Raw genomic sequence first — 19,139 nt, forward strand, 5'->3', positions numbered from 1 at the left:
AAAAACACACACACATAGTGAGACAAAGAAAGAGCAGGAGAGGAAGAAAGTATCAAAGAAGTATGAGAGAAGCGTGAAAAAGGATGAGGTAAAAGGGAGCAAGTACAAAGGAAAGGCAGTCAGGTAGAGATAACAAGGGGGAAAGGGACATTTTGACTTTTTTGACAAATCAGCTCTGGTGTCACTTTCACTTATTTCCTTACATGAATTGTAACAGCAGCTCTTGACACACTGCAAATGATGCCTCTTGAATAACCTGAATTGAGATAAAATTGACCACGTTAGCATCGCATCAACCATGACGATGAGCAGTGTACTCATAAGGCAAGATTCAAAGTAAAAAGCTTAGCAGCAGAATGAAGTGCGTGGGCTCATTTATCCCCCTCCTATTTTAAATTCTGTTCACTTACTGCCACGAGGAACAGTGTGCACATGACAGGACATACAGGACAGACACAGACAGATGGATTGATATCTGACATTGAGATGTTGTTAGGCATAGAGAAAATTGAATGTAGACATGACATAACAGAGGAGGAGTAATGAGAGTGAGAGGAACGAGAGAGAAAGATAGGGAGACGATGATAGGTGGGGGAGGAGCGACAGAAGCAGCTATCACCAGAAAAGCTCTTCATGTACTTCCCTCATTGAGTTTGGGAGGAGATTTATGACTCTGCAGCCCCCTTTTTGTTCCTGCATATGCCCCCCCCCCCTACCGAGTCACAGAGGCACAGCGAGATGGCTGGGAGATACTCCTTCTTTTCCCAGCCTCAACCAGCCGGGGAGCCAATGACAGCGGATTATGGAACATCAAGGAGTGAGGCTGCAGTAATGAGAAGCTTGGGATTTGGCTGAGGGATACGACTTCTGGGCCATGCTTACACTCGCTCCCGAGGTGGCGCTGCTAATCTCAGCAGTGATCACAAAGTGTTGATGATCTTAATTGTAAAAATCCAGGTCTTTCGGCGGCACTGCTCGGTGAATCCTACGTGTGGATCAGCCCCTAGTGGTTCAGATCCGGGGCATGTGTAATTATTTCCCCTCCTGAGGTTACACCATTATTGATCAAAGCTGAACCCCCTCCCTCCACCTTATTGCCTCTGCTGTTCATCCTGTGGTGAAATCCATTCAGTAGACTCTCTCACATTAATCACACATCACACATTAATAAAGCTTTTTTGGCACATTCATTATTACAAGTGCTTGGAGGAAACTTGTGCACAGTGTACATCATTAGACATGTGATTTGCATAATGTTAAAGGGTGTGGGTAACACAACATAATAAGCTCTTCATTGGTGATTCAATGGATGATACATTAGAATGATGAAATTTGGATTGCCCTGCTAAGGTCAATTGCAGAATGAAGATGCCTAATACATACAAACAGCGAGGTGTATGTTCTGAGTCTGATTTAATATTCATCAGTGCAGAGATTTCCATATGAAATAAGCCGGCTCCCTATATCACTGTGGGAATGTGTTATTCTTGGTTTTCCTCCTGCAGACTAAAAAAAAAAAAATAGGCATCACATGTAAACTGTGACTTGAATCTCTACAAGTAGAGATTGTTAAATGGAAATACAAAGTCTAAATAATAGATTTACCTATTTTGCTGAAACAGTTCAGACGGGATAGCAGTATCAGGGCTCAGTGTAAACTCTCACACAAAATGCATCAGTCCAAAGCAGCAACAGCAGCTCACAGTCGATAGTGTTTGTCAGGTCATGGCCATCACATGAACAAAATGATCATTTCAGAGGTCATAACTGAGGAAGGAGGAATTAGTCCTTCGTGGCGTGGAGTAAGGAGGTGAGGAGGAAGTGTCATTTTTCTTAATCCTCCCTCTGCTCCCTTGGCTCTGGTATTCTTTTTCCTTCAGCAAACCCCCACCTCATGCTGACTCCCCCCATTCACTCCCCCTTTAGCTCCATCCCTCTTCGCTTTCTCTCACCTCCTCCCAGGCTTCATTAGCTCTGATTGATCCTCTTGTCAGAGCTTATGGCACTGCGATGAACTGCATTGTTACTAGCAGCCAGGAACAAGAAGGAGCGGGGATGGAAATCAGAGGACAACCCCCGTAAACATATCACTGCAAGGGCATACTGGAGGAAGTTAGGTGTCTGACTGTGCGCGTCAGAGTGTGCATTGAGATATTCCATAAGAATCTGAACAAATGTGACACACATGTCAGTCATGAATCGTTTAGCAGAAATGCAGGAGTTAAAGCAGCTCTTATGGTACACCATGTATGGTGTTATTTAAAATATTTAACTGTTCAACCAAGTGCCTGTTTTGCATGTGGTGTTACACAAAGAGCAGAGCAGGAGGCCGGCATTTAATAGCATGGGGGACTAGTGAATGCATGAAGAGGCAAGGTATATTTGCAATAGAAAGAGAGTAAATTATTAAACAATCTATCTGAAGGAGATGGCACAGCTTTAACAAATCATCCGTGGCAACATATTGGACCAGCGCATTATTATATAGAAGACAACGCATATTTAGGAGCACAGCAGCAACCGTTATGTACTCCTTCTTTTTTTATATTCATGCACTATCATTTAAATGGAAGCTTAACTTTAAGGAATGAGTACATCTATTAACATTTAAATTATAAATTATGTGAGTGTGAAGCTCTACAGCCCAGCGCTGTGCTTGTTATATGTGAATACATAATTTAGAAATACTGTAGCATGTTTTTATCTTGTGCGCAGAACATTGAAGTAACACTGGAGGTCTTAAAATAAAGCAGATCGACACAGGCTTTGTACATCATCTTACCCAGTAACCCCTAAACACTCTCAAGCACCATTCAAACTGACACACTTACCTTTATATGCAGTGTAATTACATATGGCAGGTCTGACATGAATCAACTACAAAGCCTGGATTATTTTTCATTTGCTCGCAGGAAAATAGCTTTTAATTTAGAACCGAGTAGTCAAGGGTATTATTAGAATACCTTGCAATCTTAACAACCATGATTTTTTATTCTACAGTTTGAACTGGGTGAACAGACACTGTCACTGAGCCTTGCTTGGACACCACAGTCCAGACACAGTGACACCATGTGGAGGAAGGAGATATAGCAGAGAGTAATGAAACTCAATCCCTGGCCAATACTCAGATGCTTGGAGGAAGTTTAGCTGTTGCAACTATCTTAGGGGCATCCTTAAAGCTACAGCTGGTAACTTCTATGAAAATAACTGTGTGTCATGTTTGCTGAACCTCTCACTATATGCTGAAATGAGTACATGAGACATTATCTGTGAATAATCTGTGAATTCCTTCTGCTTCTAATGGCATTTGCTAGAATCTTCTGTGACTTATCTTAAAATTAGAAAGCTTGTGACCCAGCCCCCATGTTGGATACAGTTGACCAAAGTACCAAGCACCAGCCAGACCATTAGATAGATAGATAGATAGATAGATAGATAGATAGATAGATAGATAGATAGATAGATAGATAGATAGATAGATAGATAGATAGATAGATTGATAGATATTAATTAGTCCTCACAGAAATACATTGTGTGCCATAAAGCAATAGAGTAGGCAGAGTGGAAATATGACAGGGCAATAAAGTAGGCAGAGGAATACAACTTCTTTCATGGATCACCTGTGTCATTTAGTGCTGTGTGAATATGGGAATGTAGTGACAGTCTCAGCAGATATATATGGCAGCACAGGTTCTCTTGCAGGTTCTCCCCATGTGACCATAGGTTTCCTCCAGGTACTTCAAAGACATGCAGGTTATGTTATCTAAACTGTGAGTGTGACTGGTTGTCTGTCTCTATGTGTTAGCCCTGTGATTGTCTGGTGACCTGTCCAGGGTGCACCCCACCTCTCACCAAGTGTCAGCTGGGATAGGCCTCAGCCCCCTGCAACCCCCAGCAAGATGAGTGGCTATAGAACCTAAGGTACCAACTATATGGATAAATCTTTGCTTTTCTGAATGTAGGAGTGAATGCTTGTACAGTAACATATTGCACTTAAACAAAGGACTGACTAGTTCAATGCCTCAATGCAATTTTATCATGATGGCATCTTAAGTATGTTGAATGTATTTATGTCTTCTTTTATCTATTTAGTTGTGTTGACTACTGCTTACGAACCAAATTGCCCCTGGGGACTTTAAACACTATCTAATCCAATCTGATCCAGATCTGAGGCATTTTGGAAATCATTGCGATGGTGCACAAGCTGTAAAAGTGACAGCAGATTGCTGCTTTTTATTGGTCACAATCTATCAGTTACTGACAGTCTGAAGCAGGCTGAAGCACCATCTCGCTGTTGGTCGCTCTCTGTGAGAGCTGCTGTACTGTACATGCAGTAAGTGGCTGATAGAAATGTTGAGTTCTGACAAAACCAAGTAGATTTTCAGCTTCAAACTTAAAACTCAACATTTAATTTCTCTTGCTTTGTTGTTGATCTTAGTCATCACTTGCAATATGCGGAGTTTATTTCAAGTCTTGTGCCTAGTAGTGTGTTGGTGAAGAGCAGACTAACATCAGTCAGGCTGTTCTCATGTATTGTTCGAATGTATACCCATGAAAAGTAATGCACCACAATCTTGATATAACACATGTGATAATGAGCCAGTAATCTGTGTGTAACCCACATAATCGTGAAGGCTGCACTCACATGACCATTATGAAGAAAGTCTGCGTAAGAAAGCAGGTTGGGACACTGAATGGGACAAACACAGGACTTTCCTCCAGGGAGCTGGTGTCTGGGACTGTGTAAAACTAAGTGAACTCTGAGATATTTTAAGATATATTGTTGCTATGTTTCTTTTCCTAAACTTGACCTATGCAACATTACATAGGTCAAGTTTAGGAAAAGCCTAACCTACGTAACCTTACTTTTCCAGACCTGACCTACATAACTTGACTTACCTTAACCTAACCTATATAATGTTTCTTTTCCTAAACCTACCCTATGTAACCTTACTTTACCTAACCTATGTAACTTTAACCCTCATTTTTTTCCCCTTAAACCTATCTTATGTAAATTTAGCACCCAATCATGTTTCTTTTCCTAAACCTAACCTATGCAGCTTAACTTGCCTTAACCTAACCTGCGTCACCTTACTTTCCAAAACCTAACCTACATGACTTTCCTTGCCTAAACCTAATCTATATAATTTTACGATGCCCAACTATGTTTCTCTTCCTAAACCTAACCTATAGCCCCTTTTACACTGCCAGCGGCAAGGAAACAGCTGATAGCAGGAATGAGCAGCTAGTACTAGTAGCGAGAATGAAACGCAAACCAGACACTACAGTAAAGATGAGCAGCTGGGGAGACAAGGAATTGCACGCCCTCCTTCTCAGTCCTTAGCAGGGCCGATTACTGCACGAGAGACTTATTACTAATTTATCTAACTAAAATTATTTTTAAACAATAATTTGGGGAAACACTTTGAGGTTGTAAAGCCTTAGAATGCCTATTTATAAAATCAGATAGTCCACTTGACTGTTACAGTCCATTGCCCACTGGCCAATCCTTTCCTATAGTATATTCTGTGCTTCAGTCCATCAATGTCAAAAAAAGCTTTGGCATTTATGCTTTGGAGCAACCTTCTCCCTCTAATGGCTGTGTGTTAAAAAAAAATATGCTGTCAGGTTGAGTTCTCGGTGAGAGACAGTGTCTTGTACCTTCTGAGCATCCCTGCAGGCAGAAAAATCTTTGAGATCTCTTGTACCCTCCAGCTCCAAGTCATTCATGTGAGGTGTAAAAGTGCAAGTTTAGAGACACTTTCTCTTCTAACAGTGTTATTTCAATATGCAGGGAATCTCTGTCAGACCATCATTATAACCACTGCAAAGCAGCGATTAGTTTTTGTGACACCAGTTTTTTTATTTTCCTTTGGAGAATATCAGTTATTAATATATATACACACACACACACACACACTCACACACACACACAAAGTAATAATGAAGCAGTCATAAAAGAAGGATAAAGAGCTGCGAAAATACATGAAATGTGATATAGTGGCTCTATCCACAACTGAAAAAAGGTAAAATCCCTTGAGTGTAACAATAGGTCAGGGTGCTGTTGTGGATTTTGTCACCTGGTGTCACTTTACTTCGTGCAAAAATTGAATTAACGCTCATTCCAAACATGCCGCTAACCAGGCTGCTGCAGATCAGCGCAGTAAAGAATAATAGGGCGAGTGAGAGAGGTGATTTTAAGCTTTTAAGAGGAGTTTCGTATTATTTCCGTTTCATTGAGTTGCTTATTCAGGCTACGTTGCTCCTTAATCAGGCGAAAATCCTTTGAGTGGTGGTCTGTATAGCAAAAAGAAGAAAGACAAGATCACAGTGTGACCTGAGAATATTGAGCAGAGGACAAAAATACATGTGTGATCCCCGTGTGACCTTGGCAACCTCCAAATTGCTCCCCAAAGACCCTCTACATAGAGTTCACACACCTTTACAGTTAACTGCTATCATACATCAAAATAAAATCCAGGTTATTTGGTCACAAAAATAAGATACAAATAAGATTATTTCAAATTACACTCCTGATTGTGAATCCCAAGCTTCTTATTTGTTATGTTATCTCTACACATAGCCACAGGGCAGATAGAATCACACCCTGGTGTTCAAGAAACAAAAGAGACAAATAACTGAAATGCATCACCCCGCAGCCCTGCATAAGACATCTAGCCCGGCTGCGCTTTCAGTGTTTATGCCATGCTTTTCATCTTACACTTCACTGCCTACTGTACATACTGCAGTCCCATCCCAGCCATCTGCTGATGAAGTTAAAATAGGTTACGACAGGCCCCGTCTACACATATACAAATATTTTTGAAAACATATATTTTACTCCTTGTTTTGGCTTTTCGTCCACATGCAAATGGAGTTTCAGGTCACGAAAAGTACGATTTTTAAAACTCCCTCTAAGGTGCAGGTTTCTTTTTTGAAAACTCCAGTCACTGTGTATCTGTGTGGACAGAACATTTGGGAAACAATGCTATCATTTCCTCAGGTTGTGCATGACTATAGAGTGCTGCATAGATGACATTTACTTGTACTTGGAGGTTTCCATCGCTCGGGTTCCCATGACAAAAAGCCAATAAGATGTTTCCTTTGAAATGTGGATTACTGCAGAAAATAAGCTCTGTGGCTAAGAAAAATTTGTGAGTTTTATTCAGCAAGGTAATCTTCACAAGTGAGCACCACATTTATGATTTTTGAAGCACAAATGCAATTACCAGCAGTAAAAAGCCAATGTTAGGCTGTAAAGGAGCTACACTGTGGTCGCATGACTTAACGTCACCACCACAGCATGGCTGTGAAGCTGTGATCGGTGTGATGACACTCTGTAGCCTCATTTAGCCACTTAGCAAATACCTTTTATAATAAGACAAATAAAAGCTGCAAAATTTACAAGAGGCATATTTACTGACATGTTTTATGTTGTAGAGCAAAACATGATAGTCTCCTACGCTTGCATTAACCACAGACCTTATTTCAGGCATCTAACCCAATACCCATTCAAAACACCCACTGACATCAAGACACAGGAACTCAGAGTTCTAAAGCTAACCCATTTCCGGGTTATGTAATGAACATGCAACAGAAACAACAACACAGATGGACTACTGGTTTGTCTATGTTTTGTTAGCACTGCTTGGTCGAATCACTACTTTACACTTAAACGTAGTATTGCTGTACCACTTAATTGATAAACAGAGCCATCTGCTACACCCAGTGTCCATGGTCCGCCAGAAATCACAGTTTTGGGTCAGGCCTGGTCATACCAGCACAGGGTGGGACAGTTTCCAGGGTGGGATTGTTGTTGATGAGGAGTGGAAGGAAGAATTTTGCATATCCAGAGCATCACTCATGTCTTTGAGTGACTTATATCGAAGGGGAATTAACAGCGGTGAGATCTCAACATTAGCCTGTGCACTTAACTATCTTCATAACGAAAGGAGACTGCAGCTGAATTTATTTTTGCATTGTAGTGTGTACAGAAATATTTTTTCATTCAAAAGAATTTGTTTTTTAAACCGTGTGGAAATACTCCTTTTTAAAAGGGATGAAGTATGATATAAGAATCCATTTGTTTCGATGAAGCCCAGTAGTCAGTGGACAAGCAGGTGCATGTCCTTTAGTGGAAAATCCCCACAAACCCTGTTGACCAGGCTTCTCATTCAGGCCTGACAACCCAAGTCCTCGTCTTTAGACCTCTATTCATATGCATATTATAGCCAGAGGCATCAAAACTGGACCCACAAATCCTAAGATTGTAATCACTACTGCATGCTTTTATTCTGCATGCCTACATTTCATAATTTCCCACACAAGATGGTCTTGAACAAATGCACACTGACATTACCGCAGCAGAGTGCATTGACATCTTCTGAGAAATGCTTCGCAGCATATGTTCATATCATCACAAGAGGCGAATGCTTCACAAGCACATTGCACAGCTTGGAGATGCAATGCTTGGCATTTAGCACTTTGCCATTTTTACTCTGAGAATGATGGATATGGAATATGAATGCTCAGTGACATGATGACCCAGCAAAATGTCTGCCATCAGCGTATCCCCCATCCCCCTTGCCCCACTCTTTTTGCTCACGCACACACACACACACACAACCATTATCCCTAAAGTATAGATGTATTCATGTCAGCTGAAGCAAATCATTAAGTATGAAGCCACATAGCGACGGTTAACACTTTGTGTTGCATAGCAAGCCTGAATCACTAATCAAAAAGTTAAAACAAAGGCTCCATTTCCATTCACACCAGATTTAATTAAAAGGTTTTAGTCCAGTGCTCAAGGCTACATTTCATAATTAATTCGGACTGCAATGGATTGTTTTCTCCATTTTGAAACAGTCAGATGACAGTTTCAAGAGAAGGCTTTAAAAAAAGAAAGCCCAATCAAATCATTAAAAGTGACTCCTCTCATAGCCAAGTCGTGTGCAAGTGTTTAAGTTGCAGAGGCATAATCATGGCTTGGGGAAAAGGAGCCACAAAGAAGCTAAAGCGAGACAGGATATGAGCATTCAAGGGTCATGACAACATGTTGAATGTTTAACAGCTTCAAAGGAAGCCCTCGGTCAAGTGTTATCGTTCTTAAAAAGGGATCTCTGGTCTTTATTTCCCTGTCTAAGAAGTGTTATCAATTCAAATCATCAACTGAATGAAAACAGAGTGTTTTTCCTAACTTCTGTGTACACTGGTTTTGGTGGACTGGGACTTATAGTGAAACACGTGTTATTCAAACCAGAATTAGTATTGTTTATAGACACACTGGCACACTGTTCAAGGTTAATGCAGTATGGTTCTGCCTTTTGAATCTACTCTCTCCCACAAACATGCTTTGAAGTGCATATCTCATATGTATTTGCAAACTGGAGGTAATTAACGATAGATGTGATGGAGCTAGAATCCCCCGGATTCAATGAAAGGTATATGCGTGTGTCATCGACATATCAATGACAGGAGACATTGTGCTTGCAGGAGACAGAGTCTAAAGGACGTACATAAAGCAAATAAAATTGACCCTATGATAGGAGCCTGAGGTACAACCACAGACTGTATAAAAATATGTACTTAGTCACCGTGACGTCACCCATTGGTTTCTGAGAAGCAGGTTTGAAGCTCAAAGTAGGCGTGGTGCCAGCTAACTCACGAAACAAAATATCCAAAAGGCACAAACACGGCTGAGAGGTGAGGTTCAATGACTTGCGAATTAGCTGAGATGACGCCTAGCAGACAGCCAGCGGCTAGTTAGCCACCTGTCACTCAAAGTGACCACGCCCTTAATTATGCGCAACTTTAAGCCTTAATAAAATTTAAGTACAGTTGTCATGAAAGGAGAAATTAGCTATAGAGACCAAAACCGTTTTTTGTACCAGGCTGTAAACATGTTTATTTCTACTGTAAAGTTGAGCATTTTAACATGGGGGTCTATGGGGATTGACTCACTTTTGGAGCCTGCCTCAAATGGCCATTCAACGAACTGCAGTTTTTGGCACTTCCGCATTGGCTTCACTCGTCATCCCTGGAGGTTGTCGCTTGGGTACACTACAAGTGATAGGGGCAGTAGAGGAGGAGAGGCTGCCAATCTTAACAGAGAAAGTCCTGTCAGTTTAACAGGAGGCAAACCCCTTGAGGGCAGAGCTCTGGATACCAACCAGTTCTTTAAGACGGTTTAATAAAATGCAATGATCAACAGTATCATAAGCTGCACTGAGGTCTGAAAGGATTTAAATGGCACATTTACCACAATCTAAAGATGACAGTTATCTTTTTGTCATGTACCTATCACCCCACAGGTAGTGAAAGTCAGCAGGTAATACTGACTGACCACTGTCGACCTCTTGCCCCAGAGCTTATAGCCAGAGACTGAAACAGAAATCAGCATTATTCATTTGAGTGCTCCAATGCGGAGTGAAACTAGCATTGTTTACTATCACTGTTAGACATCTAGCTATCAGAGGCACTTTAGTGCTGATGTCTAAAACATGTAGGCCCATTTCTTATTTGTCAAACAAACATCTGTTAGCATGCCACAGAGCATGTCACCGAGGTTGCAGCAGGCAATGAAAACAGGTAATGTACAGTCATCAACAATTTCAGTATCTGCCCATTAAATTGAGATTTTGACTTGTTAAATTTTAGCAATTTCAACAGATTATGACTATTAAAATAATATTTTCTTGTATCCTCATAAAAAGAAAAATAATGCCACAAAATTGTCAGAGAGAAAAGGCACTGCATACATTTGTCATGTCCATAAAACCACAATTATTTATCTGATTATGACATTGTTTAGAGCATTTTGTGTTATTATTAGTTTTCAGTGATTGTAATTGTTGAAAAGAGCACTTGTCGGGTGTTGCTGATTGGTTCTGTTGAGGGTGATGATTTTAATTTTATGAAGTAAAACAGCATCACCTCATCTGTAGGCCTTGTCTGTAGTTGTTGTGTCATTGTTATTCAGTGGCAGCAATTGTCTCGGATTGCATTGCTGTCAATCAAACGCAGCCTCCACAACTCTTAAGTTGCTCAACCAGCCCGACAATCAGTGCAGCTATGTGGCCTGGTGGCTATTGGCAAGCCTTTTGTCTGATATAAAGGAGATAAAAACAAGGGAGTTGGTTAAACAAACAGGCAAATCACCTCTCGAGTAAAACAGCTTGAACACAAAAAGCTTGTCATCCCATTACAATAGCGCAAATTTAGAAAAAAACAAAACAAAACAAAAAGAGGCGAGTCAAATCTTGTTGTGTGTCAACAGTTATGTATTGTGGCTGTCGACAGAATGCACATTCTGCAGCATGTAAGCTAATACTGCAGCCTTTTCTGTCACTTTTTGCTGCGAACAATACAGTTGAAAAATGACTCCCATCACAATTCAAACCTTCTCTCCCCTCAGCATTCAGAACATCTTGGGCTCATGAAGTGATTTGGTTCCCTGGCCGATCCTGGAGAAATATCTGTTTGGATCTCTTCTTTTTCCATCTCTGCAGCCTCTGTTGTCTTCACTCTGTACTGGAAATGTTATTACATCGTTCGAATGATCATCCTGAGTATGCAATCATGTGCTGCTGTGGTTGATTATTCTCAATCTGTAACCTTTGCTTGAAACTGAGTGACTAGACTTGCTTTTTTCAGGAAAGCAACTGTTGAAGAAGTGCCCCTGGACAGTTTATAACAATCTGAAGGACAGTGACAAGACATAACCTCAGTAAGCCAAAGACGGATCTAAGATTCAGCATTACAGAACTTCTGTGAGATATGAGACGATGCTCATTCAGCCTGCGACTCTGTTGAGGGTGACACTATCTGCTTGCAAGTGCTGCAATAAACCTCAGAAAGACACTGACTGTGACGCTTTTGTTACAGAAATTTCCAGCACACACTCCATCACCTATTTATGTTCTATGCCCCCCACAATTCATCACAACACAGCTCTGTGGCTGTGGGGAAGAGGGGAAGAGGGGAAAGTGCTTGTTGCTTGGAGGTAGACGACTATACTGCGCTGAGCTGTGAAGCCCTGATGTTTGATTCATGGTGACAACGTTGTGCCCTGGATGTGTTCAACATATTTTTTATAGAGTTCATTTTCAGAGACGTGGAGGAACACATGCAGTTATATGCCTATTTTTTTCTTTATCATGAACATACAGTGTTCCAGGGACATTGTGATTATTATAACTTTATATCAGGTGTTGAACAGAGAGGATTTTAATCATTCTTGCAGCTCACGTGCAGATATGTGCTGGGAAAAAAAAAAGATTTCTGCCACACGTGCCAATAAAAGTGTATCTACAGTAAATAATAACACACAGTGTGTTCGTCACAGAGACACAGAGGAGCGGAACCATATACAGACACATCTCATACAGGTTTTGCATTTACATTGTCAACATTCACTTTTTTTTCTGGAGCAGGTGCAATGATGAAAAAGCTTAAAAGAAGAAATCACAAAAAAAGAAACAACCAATAGATCAGTAAATCCAGTAAAGCCAGAGCAAATCTGTTGCACTGGGAGTGTGTGGCTGACAGAGGTCAGCTTGGCCCTTAGTGCCAGGCATCTGTGGGGTAAACATCTCATTAGAGCCGGGGGAAGGGTATGCGTGTGTGTCTTTGTGTGTGTTTGGGGGCGGAGGGGCACCTGATGTGTCTGTGGGCGTATACATCACCTGAATGATTCCAGCACACTGAGACAGGACAGTATAAATGTAAACAGGTGTTGGTGAGCAGGCATTAGAGCAGGACACACCTAAACTGTCTCAACTGACTGTGAACAAGAAAGACACAGAGGGAGAGGAGGGAAGAGCGAGCTGGATTTTGCCATTCATCAATCTCGGATGTGCATCAGAGTACTTTGCTTTAAATCAGAGGTGAGTTTGAAATCTTGAAGTTCACTTTCATGTATATTTCATTTCAGCTGTAACACATTATTGAATATGCTGAGCATTAAAATATTGCAGTGAGTATTTCTGATGCATAGGATAGTCACTGTGACTGTTTTCTAAAATAAATAAGTAATGAATAAAGGAAAGGGTCTGCAAATGAACTGATCCCTTTGATTTCCTTTATGCTTTATTAGCTAATAAAGCCGGTTTGTACCTTACTGAGAAAGGAAAACTTTGACTAGAAATAAAGCATTAAGGCTCATTAGAGACTTATGCCAATAATCTCCCTTTAAAATCCAGAGTATTGCCTAACCCCTGCTGTAGCTGCCATTACGTAACAGTCACAAGCCACTTTTAATATTCTAATAATGAAAGTGGATATTCATTAACTGATATTAGGATGAGCCTGAAATATTTGCAACATTAGAATCAAAAGAAGTACTGTAGGCAGGTTGTAAAAAGTAGTAAAATCAAATATTGATCATCTGTGGATCATAGGTGCAATTAATGCAACAGAGGCAGCACCATTACTTCACCATTTGGCTATTGGTTTACTTGTTTCTGCTCCATTATACCAAAAATAATTTGAGTGTGAAGGTAGTGGTGTTATGTTAAACTAGACAAGTTACATCTATTGGTATCAACCATTTTGGCATAGCTTCTTGTGAAGACAGTTAAATAACGCTACAAATTTAGGCCAGATTCTGGTTAAGGAACAATTGGCGTGACCATTTTCGAAGGAGCCACTTGAACTCTTGCCTCAAGATATCTGAATGCAAATGCGTCTCTCGTCCTCACGATTCTCCTCTAAACTCGAGAAGTAGAAGTCCTAGTAAGTGTTTTGTTCCTTACAACCAATGTACCCCTTCAAATTAAAGCTGTATAATTGTCTTTTTAAGAAAATGACATCTAGCCTATCCGAGGGACATTGAATCACCAAACATGCATAGATACATAAACACATTAAAACAGGATTGCTGTGGATTGGGGTGTCAGTGGCTTAATGGTAGAGCAGGCGCCCCATGTACAAGGCTGTTGCTGCAGCGGCCCAGGTTCGACTCCAGCCTGTGGCCCTTTGCTGCATGTCACTCCCTCTCTCTCTCCCCCTTCCACACTTGTCTGTCTTGTCCATTAAAGGCTAAAATGCCCCCAAAAATATCTTAAAAAAAAAAAAAAAGGATTGTTGTGGATCTCAAAATGTTAAGTGTGCCGGAATATGTACAACAGATAATTTGTGACATTAATTGTAAAATAAGGAACCAAAGTATATCAGAATGTGATTCCTTACCTCTCATACTGACATAGTTTTCAGCTAACCTGAAATACAGTTATGGCTTTTGGTTTTGGTGTGCCACCCAAAGATCATCAGTCACCCCATCTGGCCACCCCTATGAAAAATTCTGCTTTGAGCTAGTCTATTTTGACTGTGACATCTCAACCTCAGAAAGAAATGGCTCAATACAGTTAGTCAATGAGTAGCATTAAAGGCACATTTAAAATGTCTGTGTAAGGGAAAAATCAAAGTCAAATAGAGCAGAACATTTATCACAAGGACCCTTTGCATACACAGTACAGTCATTGCTAGTCTTTGATTGACTTATTAAAAGTACACTGTGATTTTAACTGTGATTATTTTTATGGTTGAAGTGCTTTGACTCTGAGTCATGACAGTTAATCCCTTTTTGAGTTAAAGCTGTGAGTCCACTACATTATGAACACTCACAGGACCCTACTTTCTTCCCATTTGTCATTTCCACTCCCAAAGGCAGTTGTTTTCTGATGCAAAGCAATAATTTAGAGCACCTTGTCAAACATACAATTAAAATACGAAATACCTGAAATTATTTCAGCATGTATCTTGTTACGGTTTGAAAACATGCTGACCTAATGATTAGGTGTGGAATGACTAGGTTTGTTTCCAAAATGATCAAAGCTTGCAAACATGCTACACAGTGCGATTATCAGATTTCTTTTTGGCAAAATTGCTGGATGTGAGGTTTCAGGAGTTGAAAACAAAAACATAAACTCGCTGCACTGATCGTTTTGTACTACTTCACACTCACTAACAAGCACGCCATGATCCAAATGGGTAGTTTGCATGACTTGTCAAGAACAGAGGCCATACTTATTTGGAAACCTCTGTAAAGCCAATACTGCCAGTTACCATCCATCAAGCACTGGAGTTATGAGAACTCAGAGCTTGTATAAAGTCAAAGATTGTTATGTTATGTGTGAGCAGCTGGCCCTCTGGTATGGCTTTGCCCAAATTATTTTAATGCCACATTTATTTTTGCAGCATTGAAACCTTGCAAACAAAGCGGATCCTTGTGTTGAGACACTTGCACGGGAACAAAATGATTTAGTTTATTTGGAGCACTTGTGTGTTACACTTCATTGGAAACTTTTTTTTCTCTCATTAACTTCAAGTCTCACTGCAGTGCTGCAGCCATCCAGGATTATAGCCTTTCAGTGAGGATTAAAGCTGCAGTGGGACAGAGCTGCTTGGAACATGTGAGACTGTACATGCGCAGTCCGCAGTGACAGTCAGCTAAGTAACCACAGGAAGGAGAGAAAACATTTGGAGCAGGAAAACAGGAAACACAGTGTAGAGATGGTGGACATGCTTACTGGAAATTAGCTGTCTTGATACTCAAAATTACCCCAAATTAAATAATTGAACAACTTTAATGTTGTTGCATGTACACCACCAACAGCGCTTGGACATCATTTGTCCTCAGAACAATATGTGCTTGCATATTCCCCTTTTTACACCTCCTTTTCAGCATCAGGCTGCCAATGTCATCTTGACATTTTGCTATTTGATTGTGGTGAATTACAGTCTTTAAGGATGATTGATAGTTTGAGAGGTCCTGTGACTGGCTGACTGGTTAAATGGGACGGCGACTGTGGTAAAAAGCCTTGTCAAGTATGATTGTTATCAGCATTTTTGCCTCTGATTTCACTTGCAGATCTATAAATAGGCATTTTGTGCCATTGTTTTGACTGGAAAAATTTAGTGGGATCCCATGTGCGGTGTCAGATCTGCAAGGTCAGCTCTGAGCAGACTGTTATTGCTTTTAAGAAGTAGTGTACAGTAGCTGTTTGTAGTTTCACACAGCTTAATGACAAGTTTTCTGCTCTGTTGTCACATGTTGTTCCTTTTTTATTGTCTTACAGGTTGTGAGCTTGTAGAAAATGTTTGGATATCTGCACAAACGTATGCAGGATTATCTGGTGGAGCGAAAAAGCCGCAGGACCAGGCTAGTGACCAAAGATGGCCGCTGCAACATTGAATACGGAAACATCAAGTACAGCAAACACTTATCCTTCTTGGCTGACTTCTGGACCACCTTCGTAGAGATCCGGTGGCGTTTTGTCCTCTTCATCTTCATCACCTCTTTCACCCTAAGCTGGTTCATTTTTGGCCTGCTGTGGTATTGGATTGCCCGCAGCAATGGAGACCTGACGTGGCAAAACCCTTCAGATGACCACCTTTCATGTGTTGATAACGTCGTAGGACTGACCACAGCGTTTCTCTACTCCCTCGAAACCCAGACAACTATTGGGTATGGTGGACGAGCGCTCACTCCTCTCTGCCCAGGCGCTGTGGCCCTTCTCATCATCCAATCCCTCCTTGGAGCCATCATCAACTGCTTCATGTGTGGAGTCATCCTGTCAAAAATTTCTCTACCCAAAAAGAGGGCTAAGACCATCACATTCAGTGACATGGCTGTCATCAGCCCCAAAAATGGCTCACTCGCCCTGTCAATCAGAGTGGCCAACCTGCGCAAGACCCTGATGATTGGAAGCCAGATCTATGGCAAGCTGTTGAGGACAACAAACACACCTGATGGGGAGACAATCATCATGGACCAGGTGAACATTGACTTCATGGTGGATAATGGGAAGGACAACCTCTTCTTCGTGTGTCCTCTAACGCTCTACCACATCATCGACAAGAGCAGCCCTTTCTTTGAGATGGCAGTGGACACGCTCCACAAGCAAGAGTTTGAGCTGGTCGTCTTCCTAGATGGCACCGCAGAGTCCACCAGCTCTTCCTGCCAAGTCCGGACATCCTTTATTCCTCAGGAGATCATGTGGGGCTACAACTTCTTGCCCATCATCTCCAGAAGCAAAGAGGGCAAGTACAGAGTAGATTTCTCCAACTTCTCCAAGGTGGTGCCAGTGGCCACTGCACACTGTGCCTACTGTTTCCACAACATCAAGGGTCATCATCATCACTCAAGAGATGGACGTGACAACCACGGTTTTGAGGTGATCGATATCAGTGACCCTCCCAATGTCACCAAGATGTGAGATCATTGGTACATTGTAATGAACAGTAGAAACTGAGACTGGTAGAGGCGTATGTCTCTCGTTGACAAAGTCTTTAATGGACAAACAGGTGCTGGAGGCAGGTGGGGTTACCTAATGGCAGACAGCGCATTGTGTAGCATTTAAATATGAAGTAAAGAAAACCTACTTATTTGTTATTCTATTGTATTTAACACAGATAAAACAGTCTGTGGGTCAGGACACTTATTGTGAGCAATTTGTATGTAAAACCACACCTGCCACTGTCTGCTGACGAGAATAAAACCTGTTTTCTAAAGGGAGGTCAGGTCATGCAAGATGGTGAGGCTAAAATTCAACAACAGAAACAGAAAGTTTTCCCAGTCACTCACACATGCACACATGGGTGGTAGGTACATATGTGCCTTTGCTTTTAAATGAAGATGAGTGGTTCTAATGTACCTCTGGCTTTGCACATCAGGTTTACTAAGAGGCAGAAAAACGAAGCAAATGTATTGTCCTGTGTATAAATCTTGCAGTTACTTGGAACCAGTGTTGAGGGCCATGCTTTAGTCATGGGTGAAAAAAAAGATTAAGAGGTTCATTAAATAATTCATGCTGTTATAGGCTGCTGTACAAAAAGAGACACTTGGACTTGAACAATTAGTATGCTTAACTATTCAGACACTGAGGCACTAGCAAAGGGTTGGGCTCAGGGGCCGCTCTCTTCAAACACTGTTGTGGTTTTCTTCTTGAGTGAGGACATTGTGAGAGAACAAAGCTCTCAGGAAACACTTAAATTATGGCTGCATGCAGCACTGACTATAGTATGGAAATCAATTCTCTTTGTTAGGTCTTTTTTGTATTTGATCTCAGGGGAAAAACACACTGAAATAAAGGCTATTTTTGCATTCACAAAATGTCTGTGTCACCTCATTATTCTCCACCTTAACCGAGCCCGAATGTCGTATAAGGACTGTGATCAAAAAGGTCAAAGCGCCGTAATGACAGGTGCCAACCCCTATCACAGCTCTTCATCTGTAAACAAAGTGAAGTTTTGACAGCAAACAGGGATCCAAACACAACAGAGTGGAAGTGCTTTGGAGATAAGCGCTGTTGCTTGCTGCCCAGTATTTTGCCTGCAGGTTCTGAACATGAAACCAGAACTCTCCATTTGAAGAAATAACAGCACATACTGTACGCTAGCATGGAGCTTTAACAGGTTTTGTTAAGGCCGACCTCCCGCTATGACCTCTCTGATGAATTACATATGCTTATGTGTGTGTGTGTCTGCACCCAGGGATGTTACTGTGGCAAGTAACACAGGGATAGGGTGAGAATTATTGAGAAATATGTGAAATGACTAAGCAGCATAAAGCTGATACATGCATCACAGATATATTCTGATTAAAAAAAAAAAAAGTATGTAACTGTCCCCTTATGGCTGTTCACTGAGTCTGTGATGCATATTTTTGTCCACATGGTTCATGCAAAGTAGAGCCCTTTGCAAGGCTGTAGCTGTATGCGTACACACTGGTTGTTAAATTACCAACACCCATCATTTGAAACGTACAAAGAGAGACTTAAATGACGCAGAGAGACAAACACTGAGGAGACTTTCAAATACATACACTACTTTAAAGTAATTTTATACTCTCAACTCATGCACAGCTTGCAGCCTTGTATGATCTCCTGATTTAAAACCTGACAGAACTGAAAAAAGTGCTAACAGTTTATCTCTGTTTTTTTGTTTTTGTTTTTTTTTGCAGTGACAAAATGTTAATATTATGGCAAAAAGAGAGCCTGTAAAAGCAGTGCAGCTTCCTGACCCTCTTATCCCTTCCACTCTTGTCTTCCCACTGGAAATGATAATTTGAATTAAATTAAATTAAACTCAGTTGCAAGTTTCTCATGTATAGCCAGCTACAACTAACACAGTCTAAT

The 19,139-nt window shown here is 41.0% G+C and overlaps 1 protein-coding gene across 1 annotated transcript; it reads left to right on the forward strand.

Moving 5' to 3' along the window:
• Positions 1–12,761: 12,761 nt before the first annotated feature.
• On the forward strand, positions 12,762–18,115 carry LOC125888854 (ATP-sensitive inward rectifier potassium channel 1-like). The gene is made up of 2 exons (XM_049576486.1): positions 12,762–12,887; positions 16,080–18,115. Exon 2 carries the CDS (start codon positions 16,098–16,100, stop codon positions 17,217–17,219), a length of 1,122 nt encoding a protein of 373 aa, XP_049432443.1. The 5' UTR covers positions 12,762–12,887; positions 16,080–16,097; the 3' UTR covers positions 17,220–18,115.
• The last annotated feature ends 1,024 nt before the right edge of the window (positions 18,116–19,139 follow it).

The sequence above is a fragment of the Epinephelus fuscoguttatus genome, linkage group LG5, assembly GCF_011397635.1.
Source record: "Epinephelus fuscoguttatus linkage group LG5, E.fuscoguttatus.final_Chr_v1".
Lineage (NCBI taxonomy): Eukaryota > Metazoa > Chordata > Actinopteri > Perciformes > Serranidae > Epinephelus > Epinephelus fuscoguttatus.